This window comes from Acomys minous (assembly GCF_964271855.1).
Source record: "Acomys minous genome assembly, chromosome: 3".
NCBI lineage: Eukaryota > Metazoa > Chordata > Mammalia > Rodentia > Muridae > Acomys > Acomys minous.
The window spans coordinates 76629124-76641650 of record NC_140485.1 but is presented as its reverse complement, the minus strand read 5'-3'; the positions used below and the strand labels follow the sequence as shown (position 1 = coordinate 76641650).

Sequence of the window (12527 nt, the reverse complement as noted above, 5' to 3'; positions counted from 1 at the left end):
CTCCCTGTGTCTCTTTGAAGTCACGGTGTTGTCCCAGCTAGTTCTGAGGCATCCTTGGCCACACCCAAGGTCCAACATCCCTTAGCTCCGGACTGCCCTGTCTTTATCTTGCTATCACCTTAATCAGAGCAGCAAGCAGCCACCTACTGCATCCTCACAAAGAAGCAGCCTGCCTCCTCCAGCTCCCAAACTTCCTTGATAGTGACAGATGGATCAGCAGTTATAGAACCAAAGGCTCATGGGAGGATGTTCTTCCACCAACTCCACCCTCCCCAGGCTTGTCTCAAATTAAATTCTATGGCTACCATAATTAAATAAAATATTGAGCCTCCTTGCAGTACTGAGATTTGATCTGGTCCAGTTTCTGAGAGCTAGCACAGAGGCTATGGGCCCTTTCCTACTGGCCTGGGAAGATGGAGGTGGGATGTCTGCACGGGTGATGTTCCTCTATTGATAAGGTACAGGGTACAGCGCACTTTGTGGAAAATACAGTCAACCCCAAAGTGTCCCTTTCTCTCTCCCTTGACCCCAGACCAGTGGTTCTCAACCTTCCTAATGCTGTGGCCCTTTAATACAGTTCCTCATGTTGTGGTAATTTCCCCAACCATAAAATTATTTTGGTTGCTACTTCATAACTGTAATTTTGCTGCTGTCATGAGTTGTAGTGTAAAAAATTTTTTGAGATGGAGGGGTTGACCAAGAGGCCATGACCCACACAGGTTGCAAAGTGCTGCTCTAGACTCTGTAGCCCTTTTCCTTTCTTTTGACATGATGTCCAAATCCTACCCCCAGATAACCCGAAGATACCCCAACATGAACATTGAGCTACTTGGAACAGTGGTCTCTGCCCCGATCCTGCATGTCAGCCCTGGGAACCTATCCTTGGCCCCCCAGATGGAGATTAAAGGCTTTGTGGTCCTGCCCAGCTCCGCCCGGGAGCCTATCTTCCAGCTTGGAGTGGTAAAGCTCAAAACCTTTGCAAATGCTGTTCTTCCTCATGAGCGCTTTTCTCCTCACTCTCCTCAGCTCTCAGCTGCTACATCACAAGCCCAGAAAGGGCTTTCTTAATTGCTCTTACCACCAATCTGTCTTACCGTTTGCATTTTTTTGTTAACTGGTGGCATTCTGTAATTCTCTTCATGGCATTGCTCGCCCAGGCATTTTTTTTCTTTTTGTACCTTTTTGATGTGAAGGACAGCTTCGACAGGTCAGAGTAAACGGAGCTGGCGTGTAGAGTCAGTGACTGATCACTCAACAGACTTTCCTCTGAGGGGGAATAAAGCCTGATTCCCTAGGGCTGGTACTCCCTGTGGTCTGTGAAATAGAAAAGAAAAAGGAGGAAAGAATTGTACACACACACACACACATACACATACGCGTGCACACACACATGCACACTTGATGGATGAAGCAAGCTTCAACAAGCTCCAACAACTTCACACATACACACAACACACACACACACACACACACACACACACACACACATTCACACATTGGATGGATGGAGAAAAGCTCTAAGAGCTTTTTTTTTTTTCTTAGCTTTTTTTGTAACACCTAAGGCAAAACTCTCTATGTAAGAAAAAGATTACGTCAGAGCCACAAGTTACATATTCTCTAAAAACAATCACCACAAAACCATATTTTTTAAAAACAGATTAAAATTGTCACACCAAGGACATGACAACAGGATTGTCGATTATATAGTCTTCTTTTGAAACGCACACCTAGCTGAACACTACCCATCTGTCTTTCTCCCCACAAGGTCACCATAGTCCTAAAGTGGCAATTCTTTTGTTATTGATTAACAAAGTTTGAGCAGGCTAAGTCTAGAGTAGCAAACTGTTCCCTATGCTTAGCTCAGGACAATTTGTAGTTACCAAAAAACGGGTCATCTATTTTATATCTTGTTTTTGAAGTCTTGTTCAGCTAAACTGGCTAATCATCTGTTGTCTCTGAGTATAAGATACTCATAATAGAATTATTTACTCTTTGGTCATAACCCTCCTTTTCATGTGCGTACCGAAACCTGTGACCACATCTATAGATCACAAGAACCAGGAACTCAGACCCAACCTGGAGTGAAGGTTTCCTTTGATCATTAACTTGTCCCACCAAGCCTATTTTTCTCTTTCAATTACAATCACATGCTTGTAATGCATGAAACCTCACTGAATTCCTTTTCTTTCCTTTTCTTTTTTCTTTTTTCTTTTTCTTTTCTAACCTATGCAGCCTTCACTATTCTACAAAAGAGGGACACAGTCTACTTTTTTTTTTTCCACATTCTACTCTTAATTCTAACTGTATTATAACTTTCTGGCAAAACAGTTTACACCATCTCCTTAAACTTTCTATCAACTACCCTAACTTCCTATAAGTATTTAAATCAAATCAGGAATTCTGTAAAATCATGAATTCATCTAAACGACACTATTTTTTTAAAAAGATTTATTATTTGTACAGTATTCTTGGATATACACCTGCACACCAGAAGAGGGCATCAGATCTCATTTTAGATGGTTGTGAGCCACCATGTGGTTGCTGGGGATTGAACTCAGGACCTTTGGAAGAGCAGCCAGTGCTCTTAACATCTGAGCCGTCCTTCCAGCCCCACGACACTATTTTTTGAAAGTCCATTTTCTTCTTCTTCTTCTTCTTCTTCTTCTTCTTCTTCTTCTTCTTCTTCTTCTTCTTCTTCTTCTTCTTCTTCTTCTTCTTCGAGACAGGGTCTCTCTCTCTGTGTAGCCTTGGCTGTCCTGGACTCACTTTGTAGACCAGGCTGGCCTTGAACTCATGGCAATCCATCTGCCTCTGCCTCCCGAGTGCTGGGATTACATGTGAAAACCTGTTTTCATATTGACCTGCAGGAAAATTGCCCGACAGGGTTGGCTGTCTCCCAAGAGTCAGTTACACCAGACTCTAGGCACTGAGGGTCTCCTCATGCCCAATCACTCCATGAGGAATATAGCAGTGACAAACATGAGAAGGCATAGCAGCAGCAAGGAGCTATCCAGAGCCCCCAGGCTGTGCCTCTTCAAGGCATACCCACCACAGTTGTGCAAAGCAATGGACAGTCTCACTTGCCCACTGCAGCTCCTCTTGCATGGCAACCACAATTTGAAGATTTGTTTATTTAATGTACATGTCTTTCCGTGAGTCAGGGCTGTGGTAGGAGGGTCTTTGTCCTGGTGCCTCTGCAATGTAGCAGATCACTGAAGACTACATTTCCCAAGCTCCCTTGCATCCTGCCTTCCAGCATTATCAGCCTTTGCATTGTTCATATACTGGCTGGCCTCCCACTTTCACTAAGTCTTAAGAAGCCTCCCACACTCTTTTATTTGGGCAGGGGTGGTGGCCTTCTTAAAGTTCCTTTACCCTCCTAACAATTTCCCTGAACTAAATTCCTTCTAAACTAATTACTAAGATGTTTTTCCTTTCTTGATTGCCTCTGGCTTATGGGCACAGATTTCGGGCACCCCATGCACCAGATGAAGAATCTGCCGTCTTGTTTCAGGCTTCAAAACTCAACAAGGCCAAACTTCTGAAGGGGCAGTTCCTCTCAGAGGGTGTGTCAGCCTTTCAGGGTGTTATAAATAAAATAGAAGCCATTACCATCATTACTAGAGCTGATCTGGGTCTTGGGGTAGCTGGCCATGACCTCTGAAAGCTAACTAGGGATGCAAACGCCAGGTCTTCTCTTGGTACGCTGTTCAAAGCTCAATTGCTGTGATCCTCAGCCATTTCCAGGGAACCTGCTCCTGTCCCAGTTCGCTCCCTTACTGATGGACACACTGACTACCGAGGGAGGCTGAAATCCAGCAGGCGGGTTTCTGAGGCTGTTGGTCCTGCCCTCATCCTCAGCATGACAACTACATCAGTAAAGCCTGTTGTTGTTGTTGTTGTTGTTTGTTTGTTTGTTTTTTGTGGTTTTTTTCTGAGACAAGTTTTCTCTGTGTAGCCTTGGCTGTCCTGGACTCCCTTTGTAGACCAGGCTGGCCTTGAACTCACAGCAATCTGCTTGCCTCTGCCTCCCGAGTGCTGGGATTAAAGGCATGTGCTACCATGCCCGGTGGCCTAACACCTGTTTTTTTCTACCGCCTCTTCCAGGTCACTAATGTATTTGCCTCGCTGACCTTCAACAACACCAAGGTCACCGGGATGCTTCATCCAGAGAAGTAAGTTTCCCTTGTGTATCACAGCAGGGAAGGGCTAAGGGTGGGTGCCCAGTGGAACTCCATCTGGCCTCTGTAACTGGGGTACCGGTGGGATGTGACACCCCTGTCAATGTTGAGGACCTGCCATTTGGGAAGGATATATAAATATTACTTACTCTGGTTGGCTTAATTCTTTTGCTGTCCTGCCCCACAAAGTTCAAATGCCTGAGTAGCTAACACTGCTTTTTTCTGAGTCTACAAATTTTAGCTCTCAGATGTGTTGATTACTGAAATGCTAAAGACAGCGCTGCGACGCTTCCCCGGTCCCCATTAGTCTTCCCAACATCGCTGTGTCTCTGTTTCTCCTGCCCCTCCGGCACCTGAAGCTCCTCCTCTCTGGGGACCGGCTAACCTTTCTCCAATATGATGCCCACCACTGTGACTCTGCTTTGTTACAGGGCACAAGTGACGCTGATAGAATCCAAAGTTGGCATATTCAATGTGAGTTATTGTCCTCCTCTGTGATGTGATGAAGATGCCAGTTAATTGCTGGTGTTTTTGAAGCTGTTGCCATGGCACCTAGACTAGGAATGCGAATGGGAAAAGAGCAGGTCTCTGCCCAGGGCCCCTGTACACCTCTTGAGAATGCAGGACGGTCAAGGAATAATTATGTCCCAGTGTAACCTTGGCTACTGGACAGAATTATTTTAACTGCAGTGAAAAGGAATCCACCTCAGATTGCCTTGAGCAAAGAGGTGGGCTTCACAGGGTCACGGAACTAAGAACAAACGAAAGGGCTTAAGGAATGACTTGGTTGGCAAGGTGCTTGCCATGTGTGAGGGTCTGAGTTCAAATCTCACCAAGTAAAAAGCCAAGCATGGTAATCTCATTGTCAGGGAGGAGCAGGTGGACCCCCTGGCCAGCCACCTAATCAGTGACCCCAGGTACCAGAGAGAGGCCCTGTCTCAGAAAATAAGGTGGATGGCTCCTGAGATGTGACATCTGAGGCTGACCTCTGTCCTTCATAGCAAGCACTTGTGTGTGCATGCACACACACATGTACACACACACAGCTGCACACACATAGGCATACACACACATGCACACATGCACACACACACACAGCTGCACACATATAGGCACACACACACATACACACAGCTGCACACACATAGGCACACACACACATACACACAGCTGCACACACATAGGCACACACACACATACACAGCTGCACACACACATATTCACATGCACCAGCACACATGCAAATTTATCCATATAAATATGCCTGCATGCCTGCACACACACACACACACACACACACACACACACACACCCGACAACTACCACCACAAAAAACTAAAGGTGGGCATTTCAGGTAGCACTGGATTCAGATGTGCAGGTCTGTGCATCAAGAGCTTCTCCCCGTCCATCTCTTAGGTCTAATTCTGCCCACGTTGGCTTTATTTACAGACCAGTGCTTTCCACTGGTAGCAAACCCCAGGGTCTCCTATAGCTTAACTTTTCAGGCAGGAAAAAATACCCATAAGCTAACTCTCATTAGATTAAGGTTAGTTGTGGGTTTTGTTTTGTTCTGAGGGTCTCACTATGTAACCAGGGCTGTCCTGGAACTCAGTCTGTAGACCAGGCTGGCCCCAAACCCACAGAGATCTGCCTACCTCAGCCTCCTGAGTGCTGGGATTAAAGGAGCAAATATTTGCAGTCAACTCCACCATTACCACATGGGCTGAGGTATACTGCATGTAACTGTTTATCAGGGCACAAAATGGCTGCGTGGTCACCTGCACCTCATCTTTCCTCCCCTAGGTGAAACTGTTTCAGGCATTCCTAAACCACTATCTTCTCAACACCCTCTACCCTGATGTTAATGGTAAGAATGGCTCTAGCCCTCTGCAGATCTCACTTCCGGGGAGAGAGTGTTTGCCCCCAAGTTGGAAACCAGGGTCTCCTGAAAGCTGAGTGACCTTCCGATGGCCGCTGTGGCATAGAATGTTGAAGGCAGCGTCATGTTCTTCCAGGGATCCAGTGGGGATTTAGGATCGAGACAGTTCTCTGATGGCGCAGGAAACTCTTTACGGGGAGGGAGAGACTTGGAAAGTGTCCACACTCCCTGAGGTGGCAGGTGAAAGGCCGGGGACTGAGTCATTGTAGCGCAAGGCAACCACCTTGAATGTGCATTTTCTAGTCAACTAACTGACTCCTATTCAAATAAAACATAAGACCCACGCCCAGCTCTGTGATGTTTGCCTTCAGCAAGCTACAATAGGGAGCAGGTGATGGAGGCCAGAGAGCTGCCCACTGCCTCTCATCTGACTGTTAGGCTACCCTGTGCCTGCCACCTCCTCCGTCAGACCACATGTAGGGGCTCAGGTGCCCTGCCAGCCATCCAGGGTTCGATTCTGCCATTTTCTGGCTTTGGAACATAAAAACAAGTTATGTGACCATTCTGTGCCTCGGTTTCCACATCTGTAAAATGGGCATAGAGAGTAACACCTACCTCACAGTCTTAGGCACACTGTATCAAGCGTATGCAGAGCTCTGAGCCTTTGGTCAAAAGTTGTCTGTCCCTGTCAGTCATCAGCACATTTCTACAATGATGTTGTCAACCCACAGATGAGCTGGCCAAGGGGTTCCCTCTCCCTCTGCCAAGAAGTATTCAACTCCAGGACCTTGACCTCCAGATCCACAAGGTCAGTGAGTCCAGTGGGGCTCTGGGAGGGGGAAGAAAGGGGTGGAAGCTGGGCAGCCTTCCAGGTCTGGAGGCCTCTACACAGAGGGTGGGCCCAGCCCAGTCCTGCAGCTGAGAAGATTCGTGAGGAAAGAGTGTCCCCTGGAATTAAAATATACCAGGAAGCCATCTGAGTGTCCTTTAGAAGGGACATGGGGCTGAAGCCAAGGTTCGGGAGGAGGCTGGCTCAGTGGTTGAGAGCAAGTATCGGTCCTTCAGAGGACCATAGACTGTTTCCACCTCCCATAGTGGTTGTTTCCAGCTGCCTCGACTGTAACTCCAGCTCCAGGAGATCTGATACCTCTGGCCTCCGTGGTACCTGGGCGCACATGCGCAGACCGACACAGAGATGCGTAAACACAGGCTGCAGCTTCCTGGTGGCCTCATAAACGGCCTTTGTACCACCTAAATTTTCTGTCCTTGCCAACGGACACAAATTGTGAGCTCCTGGCCTTCACTTTCTTGGTGTTCTTGAGTTTTCATTATCTAGAGGGCCAAGTTCAATTCTTCCACAGGGTTCTACCATGGTCTTTAAAAGTCAAATGGCCATAGCCGATATACATGATAATGTATGATAAATCTTATAGTCACTTCCCAGGTGCCAGACATAATAAATATATTACTTACATATGTATACACACAACTAATAATAAGGCATACAGATGTTGTCACTATTGGGAAGGAGGAGTTTGACACAGCCTGAGGCCCCAAAAGGCTCATTTTGAAAAGCCCAGACTTGCCAACAGGTCATGTGCCAAGGGCCATTGGCAAGTTTTTTGGGTTTTGGTGGTGGTGGTGGTTTTTTTTTTTTTTTGGTTTTTCAAGACAGGATTTCTCTGTGTAGCCTTGGCTGTCCTAGACTCACTTTGTAGACCAGGCTGGCCTTGAACTCACAGAGATCTGCCTGCCTCTGCCTCCCGAGTGCTAGGATTAAAGGCGTGCGCCACCACGCCCGGCTTCATTGGCAAGTTTTAATGATTCTTTATACTTGCGTGTTTGATTGATTGATTGATTTTCTGCTGTGCTGGCTTTCACACATGCCAGGAAACACTCTAGCACTGAGCTATAGCTTCCATTCCCTTTGTGATTCTATTTTTGTTTGGTTTGGTTTGGTTTCTGTGTTTGTTTGTTTGGTTGGTTGGTTGGTTGGTTTTGGTTTTGGTATTTCAAGACATGGTCGCTCTGTGTAGCCTTGGCTGTCCTGGGCTCACTTTGTAGACCAGCTGGCCTCGAACTCACTGAGATCCCCCTGCCTCTGCCTCCCTAAGTTCATGGCACCTGGCTTTCCTTCTCAATTCTTTTTTTCTTTTTTCTTTCTTTCTTTCTTTCTTTCTTTCTTTCTTTCTTTCTTTCTTTCTATCTTTCCTTTTTTTCCTGAGACAGGGTTTCTCTGTATAATAGTCCTGGTCATGCTGAACTCTTTGCAGATCAATCAGGCTGGCCTCATACTCACAGAGATCCACGTGCCTCTGCCTCCCAAGTGCTGGAATTAAAGGTGTGCAACACCACGCCCAGCTCCTTCTTGACTCTCAAGTTGAAGAGCTATACCCCAAATGCAGCTTAGAGCACCCCATTCTAAGCAAGTGCTATAACCCTATGAACATTTAAAATAATTGTCTGAAAGTCATTACCACCTAGGAGCACAGCTGGAATTTGGTAGACTTGTCTCCAAGATTCCAGGGGTTTCAGGTGGGTTTGTTTGTTTCTTTGTTTCTTTTCTTTTCTTTTCTTTCTTTCTTTCTTTCTTTCTTTCTTTCTTTTTTAAGGTTTTCTTACTATTTGTTTCAGGCATGGGCAGTCTTAGCTCTCAGTTTGTTACAGGAGTCTCTCCATTTCTGATCTGTTGGAATTTAGTCAAGAGACAGAGACAGATTGAAGAGAAGTCTATTCAGCAGGGGCTGGTAATATGGGCCAGGAGGTGAAGGCATTTGTCCCCAGGCCTGATGGCCTGAGACGATCCCTGGGTCCTACATCATGCAAGGAGACAACTGACTTCTGTCAATACACACTACCCCAAGTTGTCCTCTGACTTCCAGGCATGTGCCATGTGTCTGTGTGTCACACACACATAGGCACACACACACACACACACACACACACACACACACACACACACACACGAACACGGACACAGACACATAAGGACACAAGCACACACACACTCAATCATGCACATACACAATAACTAGAGAGATAGATAGATAGATGATAGATAGATAGATAGATAGATAGATAGATAGATAGATAGATGTAAATATAATTTAAAGAGCTAGATAAATACTCAAAAAAGACTGGAGTCTGCTTCTGAAGGTGGATTCCCAAGCTACCGGTGGATTCTACTTTATAGATCTGCCAAGTTTTGTAAGTATGGCATTGGAGGCATAACCATAGGGTAACCTTTCTCCCACACAAACCATGGTGAACCAGACCTCCCCTTTCCAAGATCCTCACAAAAGGGGGAGTCAGAGCCACAGTGCAAATGATAACAGAATCCTCTTGGATCGATATGTGATGCAGACCCTTCGTTAGTGCGAGTGTCTGGGAGGATGCCCTGAGGCCTCAATTTCTAACACAGAGAGAGCAACTTAACTGCAACTTAACAGGCTTATCAATAGGAGACATAACTACCAAGAGGCAACTGCAGTTTTCCTCAGTGGCCTCATATTGACAACTGTCTTCCTAGCATGAACTTGTTTTATTTCCTTTGTGTGTATGTGTGTGTGTGTGTGTGTGTGTGTGTGTGTGTGTTTGTGTGTGTAAGTATGTATATACATATACACGTATATAGCATCACTCCTTGTATTTATTCCTTCTCATATCAAGCTTCTGCTGCCCAGTGTTAGATAGTTGGGTACAGTCCACAAGGAAAACAATTGACTCCATCAATACAGGAAGAAATGTATCTGTTTTTTCACTTTCCTGACTACTATGGTGATGACGTGTTTCTGTGGTCCATCTACACCCTGAGTCTCAGTTATCTCTCTAAGTCACATTTCCAAGGTGAGATATCGGGCCTGGCAGATGTGTGAACCCCATTGGAGATGTTGTGGTCCGTGGTCAACATGCTGCTCAGAGCAAAGGCTAGGTGACCATTCACACAGCTGTCCCTGGGGTCTCTCCTCTGTCCATGGGGTATAGCTCAAACTTCCTGGAGCTTTTGTTAAAGTCAGGGGCCAAGTATGGAAGCTTTTCCTTCAGCGTCTGGCACCTGGGAAGTGGCTGTAAGATTTGTCATACGTTATCTTTTCCATTAGAAGTTTGAGGTCAACTGTGACCTTTTGAACATACAAGGCAGTGGTGGATCACTGCAGTAAGTGTCCGAACAGGCCTTCACCCCTCTAGGTGATGGAAATTTAAGAAAGTGAAGCCCAGGAGCTCATGAATTCATGTCCTTTGCCAAGGAGAGAAAACTTAGGTGATACAAAGGACATTTGTGAGGGCCTGCCAAGAGCCTCAGCTTGGGAAAGATTGATAGGGTGCCATCTGGGAGAAAGTAGCTGGCAAAGCCTACAGTGAAGACCCTGGGGACCAACGCTGGAGATATATACACTGAACTGGCTCTTGTTGCTAGCACAGCTTGTGTTCTGGGCAGCAGGCATCTTCTTGGAGTAAAGGATTTATATTGCCTGTCTGTCTGTCTGTCTGTCTGTCTGTCTTGTCTTGTCTGTCTGTCCCTCCTTCCATTCCTCCCTCTCTCTCCCTTCCTCTTCTTCCCCCTCCTTCTCTCTTCTTTCTCTCCCCCTCTCTCTCTTAACAAGATCTGGTCTCAATTTTGTGACCCTACCACTTCAGTCTCCAGAGAGCGGGGACAGCAGGTGTGCATCGCAATACCCAGCTTCAAGGAATCTCTTTACTCTTCCCCTCTCCCCAGGACTTCCTATACTTGGGTGCCAATGTCCAGTACACGAGAGCCTGAGGACAAGAAGAAAGATGGGCTCCAGAGGCCACAGCTGGACCTGCCACTTGTAATTCCAGATGTGTAGCGCATCTCTAGAGAGTCTCAAAACACAAAGGTGTTTCTGTCCCTGGCTCTGGTGGGCCCCGCCCCCACAGTCCTCTTCACTAGGTCTACCCTCTTGACCTGGACTTGACTCTCTCCTCCAGGAAGGACTCTCTCCCTCCGCTGACCTGGGATGGCTTTCAAAACAGGCCCTGTGGTTTTCAAGTCGTCATCTGATCTTCAAGTCTGGCAGAGTGCTAGCGCTTAGTAGGTTATCAATAAATATTTATAGAATGACATGACATTCCAGCTGAGCCTCTTTATTGCTCCCCCACCTGATCTCAGCCAGTCTTAGATGCGCTGCCCTACCTGTGGATTCTAAGACTAGACAACCTTGGCCTCTCTTTCTGGCCCTTTGGAGGATTCCAAACACACCCTTCCCCAGCACTTGGTCTGGTGTTCATCACAAAGGCCCTTATCCTGCCCAGGCTCCTAGCCTCATGCCCACAAGCATCACTCACTTCCTTGCTTCCTGCTTGCTGCCCACAACAGACCCAGAACCAAAGCAAAATCACAGCCCCTCACTGCTTTCCCCCAGTGAGGCCTGTGCAAGCAAGGAAGAGAGGGATCCAAGGAAGGTTTTGGTTGGACCCAAATCAAAAGCTCATCCTACTGTTGCTCATGAGCCACATGCCTCCGAGGAGAGGCCATGATTTCTAACTACCGAACAACAAGCCTTTGATCAGACTTAATAAAGAGTCATTTCCGTGTTTTGTAGTTAGGCCCCCAGGCGGGGAGTCAGAAAGCTCAGTGGAGTTGTTTTTTGTTAATTGTGTTAATGAACAGATAGATAATGCTGCCGGCTAGCAGATAACTCATGGGGAATAGACCCATTTACTCCTTGTATGACAGAGATGGGCTCTGAGACTGGAGGGTGCGCTGTCACAAGCTGGTGGCACAGTGATGCACGGCTTCTCCTCCTCCTCCCTGTCTCTTTGCCATCTCTGTAAAGAGTAAGAGGGGCTAGCCTGGAGAGATGGCTCAGAGGTTAAGAGCACTGGCTGTTCTTCCAAAGGTCCTGAGTTCAATTCCCAGTAACCACATGGTGGCTCACAACCATCTATAAGGAGATCTGGTGCCCTCTTCTGGTGTGCAGACAGAACACTGTATATATAATAAATGATTTTAAAAAGAGTGGGAGGGGCTCAGGCACCTTCCTGTGGTGCTGGGCAGGTCACTGCCTCCCCACACTACTTGCCTACAAAGATAATGGCAACAGCAGTCACATCCAAGGGCGGTCTGGTCATAACACTGGTCGTGTTTGTACAAGCGTAACCAGAATTCTGATGTTCCTGTTGCTTGTCACCATAGTGCCAATGAGCAGACAAAGGAGTTGAGTCTTCAAGTTGCAATGCTACGGGGGGGGGGGGGGGGGGTGGGGGGGTGGGCACAGGCTGGTGACCAAAGAAGGTGGCAGGTAATATGCAGGAGAAATAAACCACTTTACACTTCCTCTCCTGTGAGAAGCCGCGCTCACATTCGCCATTACAAGATGGCGCTGACATCCTGTGTCCCATGCTGACAAAACAACTAATCTGCGCATGTGCGAAGGGATTTTCCACTCGTTGTGCTCTGCCTCTCCCGTGGCGTCATCTCGCCCGATGAGCAACAGCCAATCAGG

The 12527-nt window shown here is 46.9% G+C and overlaps 1 protein-coding gene across 1 annotated transcript in view; it reads left to right on the top strand.

Annotated features, from left to right (window-relative positions):
* Window positions 1-11148, top strand: part of LBP (lipopolysaccharide binding protein) — a 28479-nt gene extending 17331 nt beyond the window's left edge. Inside the window, exons 10-15 of the mRNA XM_084776773.1 lie at window positions 793-960; window positions 4108-4175; window positions 4613-4655; window positions 5985-6048; window positions 6792-6868; window positions 10778-11148. Of these exons, the coding sequence (XP_084632899.1) occupies window positions 793-960; window positions 4108-4175; window positions 4613-4655; window positions 5985-6048; window positions 6792-6868; window positions 10778-10822 (465 nt within the window). The 3' untranslated portion in view covers window positions 10823-11148. The remainder of the gene's footprint in view (window positions 1-792; window positions 961-4107; window positions 4176-4612; window positions 4656-5984; window positions 6049-6791; window positions 6869-10777) is intronic.
* Window positions 11149-12527: the final 1379 nt, after the last annotated feature.